Genomic DNA, 20,113 nt, shown 5'->3' on the forward strand with positions numbered 1-20,113 from the left:
CCCTGAATCACTTTAGAGAAGCGGCTCTAAATGTACATGGCTTCCTCCAGCTCGTGGCCCACACGATGGTGTCTATGGGGTATCTCTTGGGGTGATATATGACCAGTTCTGGGCAGTCCTACCCACCTGTGGACTCATCTGCCCCTTACCATGCACCTGGCTTTTGAGATCCCAGCTCTGAGTACAGACATGCAGTATGAGATGTGACTTCTTCTCCTTTGATCCTTGGTGTACAAGTCATAAAGCCTGAATGTTGTACTTGTATTAATGGCTGGCCAGTCAGATGTGATAAAGTGAATACTGGGTCATCAGTATACTAGCTGCCAGATGGGAAACAATGAAGTGGAGGAGAGAGAAAAAGAACACACTAAAAAAGCTGCACATCTGACTTCTCCAATTTGCCCCCAGTGTGGCCTCTCCAATTTTCAGAAACGTTACCATCTTTATCAAAGGTCAAAGTCAGTTACTGGTAGAAAAATAAATACAGTTGAGGGAGGAGGAGAGACTAAATAGATAAATTCACAACGTGTCCTCTGTAGTGAAGGAAGGTGGTGAAAATCTGTACATATCAAACTCTTGGGAATAAAACTGGTTGTCAGTAAATTGGACCGTTCATGTAGTTTCATGGGTTTCTGCTGTGAATATGTTTTAAGAAATGACATCATTGCAAAATAGGAGAAAAAGAGCAAGGAGAGATTTAAAAATACCATCTACCTGTTAATCTTTATTACCCATTTTGTTGAACTCTTAGAATTAGGTGTTTGTGTTTTTTTGTTTTTTAATGAAGGCGAGCCGTGAGTATGTTCTACCTGTCCGTGCCAGTTACTGCAGAGGACCAGAAATCTTTATCACCTGCAATGGAAGCTATCCGTTATATTATGCTTGTGGTATATTCTAGAAAAGAGGTGCTAACTTTTTAACCTGACCATCATGGTCAGAATGTGTTACTCTTAACATGGCGTGTCCTGCCTTGACTATTAGATTAAAAATATTCGCACATTTCTTCTCCTTCCCAATGCACAACAACAGTGATGTAAGTATAGCTGGTTTTCCAAGTCCCATCTGCAGCCTACGCCGCACTGGGAGAGGCGCCAGGCTCTAGTAGACAGAGCATTACCCGGCACCCTTCTCCACTCAGGGCATGTGGGTGGTCTCCTACAGGATGATTACATTGGCCATTTCATAGCTGCCAACAAATGTATTTGTTCATTAACACTTGACAGTTTGAATGCTGATGAAGAGGGTGACTGAGCAGCTAACTTTCATGTAAGCTAATTCCTAAGTGACTTCTCTAATGGCATTTTTCTTCAAAGAATAATCTCCCTCAGGGAGAGAGGGACAGAGAGAATGAGCAAAGGGAAGCCAGGAGAGGGCCACATGGAGGACTTCTGGGGTTTCAGTCTCTACTTCAGCTGACTGGTTAGTCTAGAGGTCCTTAATTTTTAAAATTCAAATAAGATTTATCTTTACGTTCATGCTACCTATGAAAACATGGGCTTCTAATCAAGAACTCTAAAGTATTTTGTATGTTTTACGACCAAATTTTCACACAAATTTATAAAAACTTCAAATTTGTTATATTAGATCTGTTATGACTCTTTAGAACATTCTTAAATCCATTAGTATGGATTTAAAGAGCATCTAAAAGCATTGATTAATTCAGTTTGGAAGCAGCAGGTTATAGAAGGCACACAGGATTGGACTCAGAGGTCCTGGACATATGTCTTGTTCTGTCCCATGCAACTCCTATGTAAGGGCCTGCTTTGTGCTAGGTTTACACTGAGCACTTTCCATGTGAATTTCTTCTGAATAGAAAGCAACCTTGGAAGAAGCCATTACTGACTTCATTTCAGAGGAGGAACACACCTGGAGCTCAAGCAGGTTGCCTGGACCTGGAAGTCTGTAAGTGATGATGTGAGACTGTGGATTCTACGTTTGGTGCCACCTAGGTTCTGGCTGAGGCCAAGGGGATTAGGAGACTGAGGTCCAGAGTGGCACCATTTCAGCTACATTTAGAGCTTTTCCCCCAAGAGCTGAAGGAATAGCCAAATGTAGCTAATTAAATCAATACTAAAAATTTAAAATGCAGTTCCAGATAAATTTTGAGAATTGGTAGCCAATTTGACTAGAGGCTCTCATACTGGACAGTGCACAGAAAATTCCCACCACTGCAGAAAATTCTAGATTGTGCTGCTTTCAGTGGAATTCTGCTCCCTGGCTACACCTGAATCTCCTCCTATCCTATGACTTATTAACTGAAACTGGCCTCAATCCTTTAGCTCCTTCTCTCTCCTCACAGTCCATCAGACACCTCGATCCTCCTACCTCCAAAACTACACTTTCCAACCAGATTTTCCAACCCTAACTGGGTCCTTAGCATTTCTTAGTTCATTCTCAATTGACTCACTAACTTGTCCCTTAATGATGCCTTGTTCCTGAAAACCTCTGATCTCTTAAGATCTTTGTTCTCTACAGATGACATGCTTCATAGTTGGTGGGGAAGGCTATAAGACCTGTTGCCATGAACTTAACATATTCCTCTAGCTTTCTTTTAGTTTCCTTTAGCTAAAGTGGTCCACCAACTGCTTTCCACCCAGGCACTCATTTCCTGCTCTCAGAATATTGCTCATGGTGTCTGCACCATTTAGAATTCTCCTCCCAATCTACCTTTGCCAAAGAGCTGGTTTTGGATCATGCCATCTCATAGCAACCTCTTTCCTCTCCAAATTTCCCTAATGTTTTCTCTTTACCCCTCCTACAAATATTTAATTGGTGTTGCACAGAATAATAGACAGGTCACCTGGCATCTTCCCCATTAAACCACAACCAGTGTGGGAGGGGGTGCTTGCTGGATTCAGTGTGCATCCTTGGCAGCAAGTAGCACTGGTCTTCATACACAGAGTACTCGATACATACTTAATGAATATCTGTATATCTATTTTTGAAAGTGCCAGATGAATTCCTAAGGTAGACAGATTTAATTTAATAATGAATTGATGATGAATACAATTCTTTTAATTATCTCAACATGAAATTCTAGATAAATGATTAAATTACCAGAACTTCTGGAGGGAAAACCAGGGTGAATGTGTTGATGACTAGAACTGCAATACGTGGTTCTATGGCAGGGGCTGTATCGTTCTGACAGGTGGCCAGGGGGTGAAGGGGTGGGGATTGTGTATAAAATGATAGAGAATGGGCAGAGAACCAAAGAAAAACATCAAAACCAAAATAAACTTACCTTGGGTAGCAATATAATGGTTGGGTCGGTGATAACCCTAAAAATAAATGAGAAAAAGAATATTTGACAAACTTAAAATTGATAAGCAGCACAGGAGTCACATGCAAAGTTTGCCAAAATGAATTCATGTACAAATGCCAATGGTTGCATCACTAGCAAGATAAATTACTAGACCCAGTACCATTGAGTTCCTCTTAATAAGCAGAGGTGCACCAAATGTAACCATTCTGATGCTTGCCCAGTGGGCGTAACTTAATCATTTGCTGGCTATGAGATGACGAATGAGCAATAAACCCTAACAACTTATAGATTCTCTGAAAAAAACATGACCATGACTCTATTGGAGTGCAAACAGGCTGGGAATGCACAAGAGAATTTCATTTGTGTTTGGGATGTTATTGGCAACATGCCAAGGCTTTAACATGTATTCTGTTATATCAGTATAGGCAGTTATATCAATAGTAATAGTAAACATAGTTCTTAAGCACTGCTAATACCATGATACAATGCTGTAGCAAAGGCTAGAATTTAAAGAGGCAGACATTCTGTGAGACTCTTTCCTTTTATCATGACCCTATGTGAAGGGGGAAAGATGAAAATTGAGACCAAAAAAAGAAGGGAACAAAGAATATTGTAGAATCAATATCTGGGAAAGAGAGAGCCAATTTAGAGAAAATTACACACAGGTAACATATGATATCACCAGGGACCTTAATACTTTCCATTTCTGTCCCCTGAGATGATCCAAAATATTGTATAGAAACCCAGAGAGAAACCAGAATAAACTTGGAGAGGAAATACAGATTTCCTAGAAAACTTACATGCATGTTGTAATTTTTTTGCTCTTAAAAACACATTGACAATAAAGAAGAACAAAAGCAAACACATTCTTTTATACAATGGACCTGCTGTAGGTCTCAAATATGGAATCATGACAGATGTTAAACAGGATTATTCAGATGACCATTCATTTCTCGCTAGCTGGTAACTCCACAAGGCACGACCCTGGTCTGACTTATTTGCTCCATGTATCAGTCCTAGCAAGATGTTAGGAGATCGGAGGAACTTATTTGTTAAACTGAAATAATATGCACAGTCCATGAATGGCCTATGTTGCTAAACACAATGGTCATTTCTCAGACCTTATCTATGTGATCAGTGAGCAGCATGAACTCAGTTGATCCCCTTGAGAAACCTTCTTCATTGGCTTCTAGGCCATGACACTTTCCTGGTTTTCTTCCTACCTATCTCTCTGGCTTCTCTCCCCCATTCATTTGTTGGTTACTTGAGACTGATGTTGGAATGTCCAATTCTTGGACTCTTTCTTGTGTCTACACTCACTTCCTTGGTGATCTCATACCATCTTGTGGCCTTGACACCACCTGTGCACTGATGAGTCCTGCGTTCTTACTTCCAGCCTGGGCCTTTTCCCTGAAATCCTGATGTATCTATTGCCTACTCAATAGACACCTACATTTGGATGTCTAATATTTATTTAAAGCTTAACACATCTAACACTGAATTCCTCATTTCCCCTCCCTCTCCCTGAATCTGTTCTGCCCCAGCTGCTTCTCAGAAGGCGTCCTGCCCCGCTCACCCTCCTATGCCCCATAGCCTGTCTCTCAGCAAAACTGTGCCACAGCCTGCAGCATAGTCCTGGATCCTAACATTCCTCACCTTCCAAGGCTGCCACATGGGCTGAGCTCCCACCTTCTTTCTGACTGCTTCTGCAGCCATCTAGGAGGTCTCTTGATTCTACTCTTGCCCACCTGCAGTTTATTCCAGGTCACGTCACTCCTTTGCTCTAATCCCTCTAATGACTGCCCATCGCACAGTGAAAGCCGAAGTCCTTAAGATTGTTCACATTACCTGGCCCACAACCTCTCTCCCCTCGTCACCTATGACTACCCCATTCCCACCATGCTAACACTTGCCTGCTTGTTTTCCTTCAAATTTGTCAGGCACGCTCCACAGCAAGGCCTTTCACTGGCTTTTTCACAGCCTGGAATGTTCTCCAATACCTAACCGATCACATTTACTCCCTAAGTTCAGTCAAACACTTATTAAGTTCTTACAATGTGCCAGGTGCAGGGACACAAGGATGAGACGAACACTGTCCCTGTGCTCAGGGACCCAGTAGGGGTTGGAGGAGCTGAGACTGGATTCTCTTAACCTCTCCCAAGGGAAGAAGTATCACAGAGAAGATGTTTCTGATTCAGCTTCCAAACTGTGGGGCCTTGGATTGAAGGTAATGAGTCTTGGACGCCTCTGAGTACTCCTTTAAGGTACTCACTATCCAGCCACAGAATAAAGAAGTAAGTATGGTGTATCTTGGGAAGAAACTGCTTTAATAAAAAAATCTAACTGGAGTTGGGAATGTTTTTGGTCATTATCAAACATAGGGGTATAGGGAGTCCCTGCTTGAGGAATGAGAGATGAAATCTCAAACCAGGACCCCCCTGCCAGGCCTTTCCTAAGGTGACACCAACAAAAGCATGCTTATAGTTGGTCTGGGGTGACTCTCAGAGATGGGGATGCTAGGGCTTACAGGGCATCTGAGTGATACTCAACTAAGAGAATAAAAGCATGTGTAGTTAAAACCTGCCCAGGGAAGTATTGATGGACTAAGAAATAGCATGATGGAAGCCAAGGATGCAAGGGAGCTGAAATCGGTTTAATGAAAACGTGGGCCTTGGAGGTAACAGCAACTTTCCCTTGATTTTCAGGCTACTTTTGATTTCATTCATTTTTTCAACTGAAAACATGCTGTCTCCTAAATAATTTATTCCAGTGTAAGACATTAAGTTAACATGATGCTGAATGAACAAAGAAGCAGTCTTCAATAATTAAACATCCTATATATTTAATGGCATGTCTTGCATGTATTAGATGTCCTGGTTAACAGCTGCAGACTACTTTGAAGGCAACTTAAAAGTTCAGTGATGACAAGAGATTGCAAATCGTCAAATTAGGAACTGGAGAGTTTTATCCTAGTAATATGTAAACAGATTTTTTTTTAAGTGTCAAACAATCCAAGTTGTTGACAAAAATAAGGAAACAACATTTTCTTAGCCACATAGGCATGGGATGGCAAAGAAGACACAGAATGTTACAGTGGAGGTCACCAGCCAATAGGCTGACCTGAGAAAGGGAGAGGCCAGGTGTTTAGGGTAAAATACGGTTGTATGTGGGCCAAGGTTAATGTGTTTGCCTCTGGAGTTGGTTCAACATATGTCCACCTGTTTTATAGCAGAAACACAGTGTGGTTTGTGTAGAACAGTTGGATTTATTGAAAGTTTCAAGATACATACATCAATATAATTTCCATTGATATAGTCTGAGTTGGTGTCCCCTTCGATGGTCTGTAGCCTCACCCGGGAATGATCATCTGCAAAGGGAAAGGAAAACAAACAATCAACAAAAGCAATCTGTGGGGCTGCTCAGAGGCCCAGGCTGTAAACACACTACTTAGAGATCAATCACATCTGTGCTGCTTTACAGATCAACAAAGAATAAATACTACATACCTTCTACACTGCCTATTTTAAAACTAGGAAGGATTTATAATTCTTTGTATTTTAAAGTAAATCTCATTAACTTATTCTTTGATCACTGACAGATGTAAAGCATTGGCAGAGGTTTGAAACTCTGACTTAGAGTCCTGTGAATCACAACAGAATTATTTCTTGGATTGGAAGTTTAGCAACTTCACTAAATCTTACATAAGCCCTGAGATTTTGAAGGTTGCCTATGACATCCACCTTGACAAATGATAGTTATAAATAAAGCCCAGCCCAACCTTCTGGGAGGTGCGGACTTGGTTCCCCCTCAACCAACGTCCCTGAGTTCCGAATTCTCTAAGCCTTCTCTGCACCCAGGGGTATCAGTGGGTATAACAAGGCTGTCATGCATCAGTCACATGACTACAGGCCACGCCTCAGCCACTCATCTGGAGCAGGGAATGACAGCACTTGCCTTAAACAGGACTGCTGTAAGGATTAAGTGAAAATACAAATTGCCAAGCAAAATGTCCAACATCAGCAAGAACTGTGTAGGGGTAGTGATGGTGGAATTAATTGACTATATTTACAAACGAAAAATTTTCCCCACAGATATTAATGGAGGCATCTCAATTATTTCCTTGAAAATCCATATTTTAAGCAGAAAAGTATGAAAAGCCCTGTAAGGGTTGAGGTTTTCTTGTTTTGCTCACTACTCTGACTCCTGGAAACATATCTAGTACCTGAAACATAGTGGGATTCCTTCTAGGTATTTTTTAAATGAATAAAAAGTGAAGCTTTTTTTTGAAAAAATAAGTTAAAAAAAATCATTTCCCTTAATTTTTTTTTTTTTTAAGCAGAGGAGCCCTTCCTTCCAATTAAAGTTTATATCAAAACCCAACAGATCAAAACCAGGTTTCTGAGAGGTGGGGTGACAGCACTTTGCAAAACTTCCCTTCTCATGTTGCTGGGGCTGTGGTAGGTCCTGCCTCTCTGCTTGCTACTTTTTTCTGATGCTAACTCTCCCCAATGCTTCATTTAGATTAGTGGGTAAGAAATGACTCCCCAGTGTGAGGCAGGAGCCTGGAGGCCTGCAGGTGAGAGACGCTTTTATCCGTGATCACGGGACAAAGTGTTGCCTTGGACCTATTCCTTGGCTTAACATGCTAACAGCTGAAAGTCAACATTTCATATTGTTCTCTCAGGTTTCTGCAGGATGAATGCTTTGTTTTCAACAGTGTAGGCGAAGGAAATCTGTGTCAAGTTTCTACTCTTCCTTTATGGATGGGCCTTTTGCTTCGGGTCATGACAGTCACATTATTTCAAGTCAGTGCTTCACAATTAGCCAGGGCTCAATATGTTTATCCGGAATGTGGTGACAAAGCAGGCCAGACAGGGAGAGAAACCTGGAGGAAGCCATGGCTTTTTCTCAAAAGAGAATGTGGGCAGTGGTTGTATGTGTGCGATCCAGGGTCAGATGTGTGGGTTAGAATCGCCCACTTGGGATTTTGGACAAGTTACTTATCCCTCTGTGCTTTGCTATTCCTGTCTGTAAAATGGGGATTAACAGTGTCCGCTTCCTGGATTATTGTGAACATTAAAATAAAACAGAAAGAAAAGACCCTGGTTTATAGTAAGTGATGGCTGAATGTCAGCTGCTGCTATTATCATGTGCTGCATGATGGACATTCACACTTTTCTCCTCACTTTCTTTATGATTGAACCCAGACAGATGACAAACCCAGGAAGGGACCCGCACACAGTTGGAGTTTTTCCTGATGGTGACCAGCTTTAAGAACTGGTTTCCTAGAGTGCACTTTGCTTGAAACCAGAGGCTCCCTATCCATGATTTGTGCATATTTTTGGGAAGATGAGTCACTGGGGCACTGGGTACGTGTGGATTGCAAGGGTTTCTGCGTTTGTTGGGAGAGCAGATGCGAATGCACGGCTGTTTCAGAGTGGAGCTCTAGGCAATTCTGGTAGCAAAGCCATTTGAGCTTCACGAATGAAAGATTCTACCATAGCACTGACTCATGGCTGCTCTGCACACATCAGGCTTCCGGGCAGTGCCTCTGAGGGGAGATTAGCTTTACCTTCCTAGCCTCCTTGACTTTCCCTGGGCGGTTTGTTAAAAGGCAGGCATCACATTAGAGCCTACCCGTCTTTGGAAGCGGGGCTGTCTTAGGATCTATTGTACCTCCTTGTCAGAATCCCCCCCTTGCACACTTTATTTCTTCTGGAACCTAAGGATGAGTGCTGCTCATTCCCTGTGATTTACTACCCTTGGGCTCCTCACATTGCTCCGGAATGTTCTGGTTAGGGAGTTCGATCTCTGACCAGGCTGCACTCTCATCTCCCATAAGCAAAGCCTTTGAAATAAAGCTTCCCCATCACCTCTTACTGTTCACTCAGTGACCACCCCCCTCCTTTTTTAAAACTTGGCTGCTGCTTCTCTGGATTTAATTGCTTTCCTTCTCCCCTCCTGACAGAGAAACCCAGTGGACACAGGTACAGCATATTTCTTAAGCAGACTGTGATTGTTTTTATTTCTCTTTATACGCACAGTACTATCTTTTTTTTTTTTTTTTTTTCACAGTAGTATCTTTTAAAGTCAAGTCTGCTGGACTGTGACCTCTACTGGTCAGAGACCACAGGGTGTCCACCTGAGCACCCCTAAGAGCATCTTTCTCCACAGCCCCCAGGGGACCTCCCTGCACAGCCCAGCCTGCGCAGCCATGTGCACTGACCCTGCCGGACACATGGCTGGTGGGCACGAAGCATTCACCCTTCACCATGCTTGTGAACACAGCCTCGATGGTCACTAACTCCATGGAAGAAGGGCCAAGCTGAGGTCAGTGAGGCTCACCTGGGCTTTCTGGGGTGCTGGCAACAGTCCTGTCATGGACTTGGTTAGTGGTTTTATGAGTTTATGAGTGGTTTGCTTTGTAACAGTCTATGAAACTATATATAGATATACTAGATCCTTTTCTGTACCTATATTTCACAGCTTAAAAGTGTCCACTCTGAGGACATTACCTAAGTGCAATAGGCCAGACACAAGATGCCAAGGTCTGTATGATCCTACTTACATGAGGTCCCTAGAGTGGTCGCATGCACACAGACACAAAGGCAGGGTAGGTGCCAGGGGCTGGGGGAGGGGAAAGCAGGGAGTTAGTGTTTGATGGGGACTGAGTTTCAGTTGGGAAAGAGGAAACAGTTCTAGGGATGGATGGTGGTGATGGCTCCAAAACAACACGAATGAACTTAATGCTACTTAATGCACTTAAAAATGGTTACGATGGTACATTTTCTGTTTTGTGTAGAATCCCTCTTCACGGCACACTTAGCCCCGGAAGTCCTTGGAAGCAGAACTCTCGAAGGTGGGAAGGGCATCCTAGGGCTCCTGGGGGTTGCTCTGTGAGGCAGGCTCTCGGGAGAAGGGCTGGTTCCCTCTCCCTGAGGAAACAAAGGCGGTGGCGGCAGTGCCTGCCCCACATTATTAGTGTGTACTCAATAGACATGTCTAAGAATGACCGAAATGAGGTTGATGAGGCATTTTTTTCTTTCAGTGAGAAAAAATAACAAATACACATTGGCAAGTCAATGTATTAATATTGGGGATGGGTATTTTAGCAGGCGAGTGGGCTGAATCTCTTGGAGGAAGGAGGCAGCTGCGGGGGAGGGCACGGGAATGTGAGTGTTGTGCATGGCGGGGAGGCTGGTGGGCACCTGACTGCCCTCTTGACTGTAGTGGGTCAGCGTATATGAGAGTAATCCTCTGCCATCTGGCAGGTGGATATGAGAACCAGCCTTCCTAAACAGCAGTCAGATAAATAGGAAAGTATCATCATCACCCACACTGAGTCAGTGAAAATACAGGTGGAAGAAGTAAAATGATCTGCCCTTTTAGCCACGAGAGCCTCCTCTAACCTGCTGCTGGCTTATCTGAGAACGCCTCTGTGACAGAAACGTAGATTCCCAGGTGTCCTCTTCTAAGTCAAACTCTCGGTTGCATCCAAATGATAAGCTTAGACTGTCAGGGGCAAGTAAGTCAGTACAGGGAGGCGCATTGCCATTTTTTCTTGATATCTCATTCATCTTGAGTTAGATGCTAATTATGAAGACTAATATGCACATAGGAAAACTCAGTTCCTTCCCTTGGGGCATCCTTGAGGCTAAATAGCATCAAATGACTGTAAGAAAATGCCTAGAGGACAATTCTGGCATGGGGCAAATATGGGAATCACTCAGGCAAAGGTTGCATAGGAATGCCAACAGCCCACTGGCTGCACCACACCCTCCTACTTTGCTTTGGAGGCCGACCAGCTGGGAGAGGGCTTTCTCAGTGCCCAGGTCTACACTTTGAGTAGAAAGGAGAAAGTTTGAGAATTCAACTGTTCCAGTATAAAGGTTTGAGAAACCCAATGGGATTTGTGGTTAACAATAGGTTAATCATTGACCATGAAAGCCAAGGATTCAAGACTATAAGGACTTGGTATTTCTGGGAGACACAGCCTGGTAAGGCTGAAAAGACCTGAGCTTAAGAGTTATAAATTACTATCCTGTTTCTCTCCCAGTATGGGTGTTTTTCCTTGGTTATTCCAAAGCTATTTCAAATTGATATTGGGTAGCAAATGAAAATAATAGGGCTTTGGTGTCCAGAGACCCTGATTTGAACGTTGGCTCTATTATTCCCAAGAATTGTGAACTTAGACTAACTCTGAATCTTCTTGAATTTTATTTGTAAAAAGAGGACAACATGGGCTACCTTAACAGGATTGTTGTGAAGACCAAGTGAGGTAATGCAGACCAAGCGTCTGGAACACAGGACAGTTAGTTCTCATTAAAAAGAAATTACCCCTCTTATGTGATAAAAGTGACATCCTTGTTGAAGTTTAGCAATTCAAACTATAAAGACTCCAGAATGCTTGTTGGGGAACAGCGCAGCAGGGTAGAAGTGAAAACTCTAAGCAGCTCATCTTTGGGGAAGATGAGTTTGAGTTCATTTTAAAAGGAAACAAGAAAAAAGTTTGGAAAAAAGCTGAATACTCATCAGTAGCTCCTACATCTTAATCCCTGGCATCTATTCAGCAACGTACAACATTTTTTAAAAATTAAGGTATAAATGACATATAACAGTATATTAGCTTCAGGTGTACAACATAATGATTTGTTGTTTGTTTACATTATAAAATGATCACCACAGTAAGTCTAGTTACCTCTGTAAGCAAAGAAAGTTACAACTTTTTTTTCCTGTGATGATAATTTTTAGGATTCATTCTCTTGGCAACTTTCACAGGATGCAATATCACTGACCATAGTTGACATGCTGTACATATATCTCTATGACTTATTTATTTTACAGTTGGAAGTTTGTGCTTCTTTCCTCCTTCACCCATTTTGCCCTCCCCTCAAACTCTCTCCCCTCAAGCAACCACAATACTGTATTAGTTTCATGTGTACAACATAGTGATTCTATGTTTACATACATTATCAAATTATTACAAGTCTAGTTGCCATTTGCCACTATACAAAGTTGTTACAGCATTATTAACTATATTTCCTATGCTGTGCATTATATCCCTATGTCTTATTTATAACTAGAAGACTATACCTTTTACTCCCTTTCACCTATTTTGCCCATTTTCCCACCCCCTCCTTTCTGGCAGCCATCAAGTTTGTTTTCTGTTATCTATGAGTCTATTTCTGATTGGTTTTGTTTTTTATATTCCACATATAAGTGAAATCACAAAGTATTTGTCTTTCTCTGATTTATTTCACTTAGCATAATACCCTCTAGGCCCATCTATGCTGTTGGCAAATGGCAAGAATTTGTTCTTTTTTTGTGGTTGAGTAATATTTCACTGTGTGTGTGTGTCTGTGTATATACCAAATTTTCTTTATCCATCCATTCATCAGTGGACATTTAGGTTGCTTCCATACCTTGGCTACTGTAAATACTGCTGCAATGAACATAGGGGTGCATATATCCTTTCAAATTAGTGTTTTTTTTTTTCCTCTGGTAAGTGCCTAATAGTAGAATTGCTGGATCATATGGTAGTTCTACTTTTAATTTCTTGAGGAACCTCTAAACTGTTTCCCATACTGGCTGTACCAATTTACATTCCCACCAGTAGTGCATGAGAATAACCTTTTCTCCACCTCTTGGTCAACATTTGTTATTTCTTGTCTTTTTGATGATAGTCATTCTAACAGGTATGAGGTGCTACCTCACTGCAGTTTTGATTTGCATTTTCCTGATGATTGGTCATGTTGAGCATCTTTTCATGTGCCTGCTGGTGATCTGTATATATTCTTTGGAAAAGACTACCTACTCAAATCCTCTGTCAAGTTTTAAGTTGAATTTGTATTCTATTACATGAGTTCTTTACATATTTTAAATATTTGCCCCATATCAAATACATAATTTGTAAATATTTTCTCCCATTCAGTAAGTTGCCTTTTTATTATGTTAATGATTTTTTTTGCAGTGCAGGAGCTTTTTAGTTTGGGTAGTCCCATTTGTGTATTTTTCCTTTTGTTGCCTTTGTTTTTGGAGTCAGATCCAAAAAAATCATCAGGAAGACCAATGTCAAGAAGCTTATTGCCTAAGTTTTCTTTCTGGAGTTTTACGGGTTCAGGTCTTACATTCAAGTTTTCAATCCATTTTGGATTAATTTGAATTAATAGAAGTCTAGTTTCATTCTTTTGCATGTGGCTGTTTGGTTTCCTAACACCAGTTACTGAAGAGACAGTCCTTTCCTCATTGTATATTTTTGCCTCCTTTGTTATAAATGAATTGACCATATATACACGGGCTTATTCTGGGAATTCTATTCTGTTCCACTGATGTATGTGTCTGTTTTTATGCCAAAACCATACTGATATGAGTTTGAAATGGGAGTATGATACTCTTGGCTTTATTTTTCTTTCTCAAGATTGGTTTGAGTATTTAGGGTATTGTGGTTCCATAAAAATTTTAAGATTGTTCTTTTTCTGTGAAAAATGCCACTGGAATTTTGATAGGGATTGCATTGAATCTGTAGATTGCTTTGGGTAGTATACATGTTTTAACAATATTCATTCTTCCAATCAATGAGTATGGAGTATCTTTCCATTTACTTATATGTCTTCAATTTCTTTCATTAGTGTCTTATAGTCTTTAGAGTATAGGTCTTTCACCTCCTTGGTTAAGTTTATTGCCAGGTAGTTTATTCTAAACTGAAATTATAAACTAATCATTTTCTTAAGTTTCTTTCTCTGATAGTTCATTGTTAGTGTATAAAAATGCAAGAGTTACTTTGCATATTGATTTTGTACCATACAACTTTACTGAATTCACTTATTAATTCAAGTAGCTTTTTCTTAATGGCATCCTTACGGTTTTCAATATACAGTATCATGTCAACTATAAATAGTTACTTCTTCCTTAACAATTTGGATGCTTTTTATTTTTATTTTTCTTGTCTGACTGCTATACTTAGGACTTCTGTGTTGTAGAAAAGTGGTAAGAGTGGGCATCCTTGTCTTATTCCTGATCTTAAAGGAAAAGCTTTCAGTTTTTGCCATTGAGTATGATGTTAGCTGTGGGTTTGTTGCATGTGGCCTTTATGTGTTGAGGTATATATCCTTTATACTCACTTGGCTGAGAGTTTTTATCATGGATGGATGCTGAATTTCCTCAAATACTTATTCAGCTTCTATTGAGATGATCATTGGTTTTTTTCCTTTCTTTTGTTGATGTGCTGTATCACGTTGATTTGCAGATATTGAACCATCCTTGTATCTCTGGAATAAACCCACTTGGTCCTGGTGAATGATCCTTTTAATGTATTTTTGGATTTGGTTTGTTAATAATTGGTTCAGGATTTTTGCACCTATGTTCATGAGGGAGATTAACTTTTCTTTTATGTCCCTATTTTTGTACAGTGTAGCACAGAGGTTTAGATCACAGGTTTTAGAATCAGTGTCCCTGGGTTTGAATCTCAATTCTGTCACTTACTAGTTGTGTGACTTTGGACAAATAATTTAACCTGTCTGTGCCTCAGCTTCTTCAATTGTAAGATAGAAATAAAAATAGTACTTACCTTACAGAGTTTTTATGAGGATTGAGTAGTTAATATAAGTAACACATTAATAAGTGTCTTGATACATAGTAAGAACTAAGTAAAAGGCAGCTGTCCCTTGTATCATTACTGACAATGACTTCATTCAAGACCTGATAATTTTTCACCTGGACTTTTTAATTTTGCCTCCAGACTCTTCCCTCTCTAATGACTCTATGGTGAGAGCTGCTTTTCTAAGACACAATTAATTCTACCTCCACAGTTTAAATCATTCAGTATCAACAGGGTACCGATCTATGGTGGTCTTATAAAACAATGGAATATGATACATTCTTTAAAAAGTCTTATGATACTTTTAATTTACCTTGAAAGATCCCTGTGATATATTGTAGAGTGAAGTAGAGCAGGCTATAAAGCAGCATCATAAGAATCTACTTATATGAAATTATCTAATGCATTTGTAGACATGTATAGGAATGCATAGGGGGATAACTATGGATGGAATTTCTCCTGGGTGGTATAATTTGGAGTGAGACTTATTTTCAGTTTTACCACTTTATGTACTACTTCAATTGTCTACACAGTTTATACTGTCTTCATGTTTAGAAAGAGAACAATAAACCTTTTTTTTAACAAAGTGAACAACTTCAAGGCAAGAACAAAAAGAGATTTGAAGTAAACAAAAAAATGTTAGCAGGGTTTGAATTTGGTTGGTGAAGTGGTTCTGGGCAACTTTCCTCAACTTTTTGTTACTGCAGAATTTTTCTTTAATGTGTATGGGTTGCTTTTATAATTGGGAAAGAAAGAAACCTCTTTACACATGGATGACTGGATTATGATCAAAATCCAACTAATATTTATATTATAATCACAACTCAATGTTACCCCATCAAGAAAGAGAACAAAACTGACATTTTGAGGAACTCAATCTGCAAAGAGGTCTTGTTGCTAATTCCTTTCATTTCTTTCAAAAATAGTCTTTACTACATAAAATGGGGCAAAAATAATATTTTGGGGTAAGAAACAGACATATAAAGACCTGTTTGTTATAAAGCATAATAATCCATTACTCATTGCTGAAAAATTATAATCTGCTGTTGCTTTTCCCATTTATGCATGTATTTATGTATGTAGATGTGTATTTACACATGTGTGTATATATGCACGCACACATGTATGTGTGTATGCATGCATTTCTTCATGTGCATGCATGTATGTGTGTAGGCATGCATTTAAGTGTGTGTATGCACGTATGCATTTATGTATGTGTGCATGCATGTATGCATGCCTTCATTCATAGATTGGAGGTAGGGTAATTAGAGATTTAAAGCAGATCTCCATGCTCTAAGTGTCTAAAACATGCTACTTGTGCTCTTTACATTAAGTTACATTTTATTATGTTTAAAATACCACTAAGTAGCTTCAAATATTTTAACATTTTCATATTAAACACAATGGATGTGTTTAATGGCCTTGCAATTGAAACTTATATGTGATTATATGTTACTTGAGCGGCACAAGTGGAGTATTGATAATCTTTCAACTCCATTAATTCTCTCTTTCTGATAAATGTTGATGACATATTTAAGGTAAATTGGAATCACAGTGATCTAAGTAACATTTTCCCTCTGAGAGGAGACATGAAATTAATTTTAATTACAATTGATTTCTGCAAATAATGGCTTTGCTCTTCCTGTGATTATATTTTTGTCAAGGATTGCTGCTGCATTGGTTTCAAGGTACAAGATGTGCAGGAGCCAAATACCTTGGGAGGTGCTCAGAGTCCTACTCCCCTGTGATGCCTACTCCACCCTGGTGTCTCTGCTCATGTTCACCTGGGGGCTCAGGTTCCGAGCACGAAGCAAGGAAGAAGCCTTGGGGTTTTGTGTGATATGAGCAGCTGTTTTAAGCTTTGCTCTTGCTGTTGGTTTTACATGCTAATAACTTAGTATTTCCTTGTGTCTCTTTTTGACCTATACTCTCTGTCAGAGACTCTTACTTTTTTTTTTTTTCAGTGTCCTGGCAGAACCCTGACTCTTACTTTGCCTTACTTTTCCTTGGTCTCATCCACCTGAATTTTAATGCCAAAAATTCTCCTTGCCAGCTTGTTCTTATCTAACTAAATTTGTGTTCCCTCCTTCCTCCCTTCATCTGCCTTTAAACCAAGCCAGATCATGACAGAAGTAGATTCTTTGAAAGTGACTCTGATGGAGTCACTCAATCAGCAGGGAGAAGCACATTGCTAGAAAACAAAATCCTGGAAAATGAAGTCATCAGCTGGCTATGAAGATTGGGTTATTTGGTGAAAGAATCAAGTGGGATGCATGGGGTAAAGGCTTCATTCTGTCCTTAGTTACCTCACTCTTAGCCAGGAAAATGGAGTAGGAGGGCATGGGTAACCCAGTGAAGATGAGAACTAAAGCTCAGGAGGGACCCTCTCTTTTCTCCTTCAGAGTTCAAGTTGTCTATCCTCACTGCCATGTTCTCACTTCCCCACCTCCTTGCCCCTCACCAGCTTCATTCAAAGCACCTCTTGCTAATTTCATGAATAATCCTCATGTTGTCACATCTGAGCCTTCATTTTACTGGAACCACCATAGGACACTGTTGACACTGCATTTGAACATGACACAGTGTTCCTGTGCACATGTTAGGCAGTTTTCCCCATTATTAAGATCTTTCCCATTTTTAAGGGCTCCCCATCCCCATCCCAATCCAGGTCCTAGGCTTTTGATGCCCTCTTTAGATAATCTTACTACCCCAATGGCTTCAACCACCATTATGTGCCTCAAGATTCACTGATTTACATTTGGGTGCAGACCCGTCTCTTTTGGGTTTCACAGCAGTCTATATAACTACTTGACAGCCTATATGCCTACCTGACATCTCACATGAATGTTGCAAAGGCATCTCAATATATCCTCAGATTAAACTCATAAGCTTTCCTTGCAACCGTCAACATCACTCCTGCCACTGCACTCCCTTCCAAACCTGATTCCCTTCCAGTTACCCAAGTGAGTACATGGCCCATCCTTCCACCTGTCTATCCATCCACCCATCCTGGTGAGTTGCAAGAGTCATCTCTAACTGCTTTGTTTTCCTTACCCCACATCCTATCCATTCAATTTGATCCATTACTTCTCTTGAATCCATCTACTTCTCTATGTTATAGGTCACACTCGCATCTGGGCTATTGAGACAATCTCTTAACTAGTGTCCTATTCCAACTTACTTTGACTCTGCAGTCATTTGCTGTGCCCATTCTGGCTCACTGGTCACCCCAGTGTCTTCACATTTCCTGCCTCTCCCCTTGCCCATGCTCACCCAGCAACACTGGTCTCCTGGCTGTTCCCACCCTCCTCAAGGCCTCTGCCTGGATCTGCTCCCTTACTCACCTGAGTCAGCTCTTGGCTTACATCTTAACCTCTCAGGGAGGTCTTTCTTGACCACAGTTTAAAGACTGCAAACTCTGCCCCACCTCCCTCCTTTCCCTGCTTTGTGTTCTCAGTTGTGCCCTGTGTACACACCCCATCTTCTCATATGTATATTGTACAGTTTACTTAGTGATGGTTCCTCTGTCACCCCTTCAAGCACGTTAAGTGCTATACAGGCAAAGAATCTGGTTTGTTCCCTGCTTTGGCTCTGACATCCGAGAGAGTGCTTTGCATGTAACAGGCACTCAACAAATGTCTGTTGAAAGAACCCTCATCTTGGCACAGTGGCTGGCACATGGCAGACCAATACATCTTTCTTGAATGGATCACAAATGGTGGGGAGGGAGCTTGGAAAGGGCCTCCAGTTTCTGGCTCCCTGTCTTCAACTGCCAGCCCCCAGAGAAGAGGACCTCAGGCTCCAATGGGCTGCTGACAGTCGAGAGACTCGGAGTGTGTCTTAAGCTCAGAGTTAATTATGATTAGAAACTGCTGAGAGTATTAGAAGGGTTGTTTTGTGGTATGGTAATGGTGGTTAGGGTATTTGTTTATATTTGGAAAGGGCTAGCTCAGCAAATTTATAGTGTAAATAAGGGAAAAGTTGAACTTACTTAAGAGCAAAAGCCAATAAAAGTTTTTAAGCACCATTAAAACCATTTTATATGCAAACACTGTTGCAAAACAATGAATGTGATCATTACAAGCACTTTTTATGTTCTCTGAAAAGCACTAACAAGACTCTCTAAGATATGTTGACCAAACCCCCCAATTCCTCATCCTAGTTAGTGGCATTATTCCCAAGTGCTAGGTGCTGAGAAGCAGGCTTCCCAGTCAATAATCTGACACAATTACAAGTTTTTTAGTAAAGTAAAGTTTGTTGTTTTTCCCATTAATGCATGTATTTATGTATGTATATGTGTATTTACACGTGTGCATGTATGTGTTTTTTTAGGGGGGAAGGGGAGACCCATCTCCATGCCTATAAAGAAACAACCAATATGGTGCATACATAAGTGTGATTTCAGTTAACTGTTTTTATTCTTTTTATTCTTCAAATCCTTCCACACTTCTAACAATATTAAAGATTTATTTTCACTGCCATAGCTAAAGACACAGACAGTCTCAAATATAGCAGGTCCCAAATGATGATTCATTAGAATCAACTGGGGAGCTCCTGTTGGGCTGGGGCCACTCCCGAGAGAACTGGCACTCAGACGTGAGTCCTGGCACAGAGACTGGGAAGGACTGGTACCAGGGCAGTTCAGGCAGACAGTTGTGGTATTTCTGCAACCCATAGGGGTATCAAACTCATCCTATTTCATTGGGGTGGATGAACAGTGATATCTAAGGATTTAGATGCTCTATTTAAAAAGCACTAATAATTGTTTGGCAGGAGGTCTAAGTGATTGATATTCGGAATATGCCAGCAGAGAGCCTTGAAGAAAATTATTTAAATAACTACAGGCAGTTCTAGAGGGATTTTAGATGACAATGGAAAACTAAGAGAAAAGATAACCACTTGTAACAACACAGATGAACCCAGAAGACATACTGCTAAGTGAAATACGCCAGACACAGGAAGAAAAAAATTGCATGATGCCACTTATATGTGGAATTAAAAACAGTTGAACTGTTTTGATTCAGAAGCAGAGAGCAGAATGTGGTTACCAGGGGCAGGCAGGTGGAAGAAATGGAGATGTTGGTCAAAGGGTAAAGAATCGCAGTTCTGTGGGATGAAGAAGTCCAGCAATCTAATGTATATCATGAAGACTATGGTTAATAACACTGTATTGAATTTGGGAGAAATGTGGAGAGTCGGTCTCAGATGCTCTCACCATGTACACAAAAATGGCAGCTCCGTGAAGAGAAGAAGTG

The 20,113-nt window shown here is 40.6% G+C and overlaps 1 protein-coding gene across 7 annotated transcripts in view; it reads right to left on the reverse strand.

The window, feature by feature from the left end:
• The window catches only part of PTPRM (protein tyrosine phosphatase receptor type M), an 895,627-nt gene that overhangs the window by 71,947 nt on the left and 803,567 nt on the right, over window positions 1-20,113 (reverse strand). For all 7 annotated transcript variants that reach the window (XM_036880717.2, XM_057504052.1, XM_057504051.1 and 4 more), the window contains 2 exons: window positions 6,553-6,629; window positions 3,242-3,278 (listed from right to left, as the gene is read on the reverse strand). In XM_036880717.2, the coding sequence (XP_036736612.2) occupies window positions 3,242-3,278; window positions 6,553-6,629 (114 nt within the window). The remainder of the gene's footprint in view (window positions 1-3,241; window positions 3,279-6,552; window positions 6,630-20,113) is intronic.

Source organism: Manis pentadactyla, chromosome 6 (genome assembly GCF_030020395.1).
Source record: "Manis pentadactyla isolate mManPen7 chromosome 6, mManPen7.hap1, whole genome shotgun sequence".
Lineage (NCBI taxonomy): Eukaryota > Metazoa > Chordata > Mammalia > Pholidota > Manidae > Manis > Manis pentadactyla.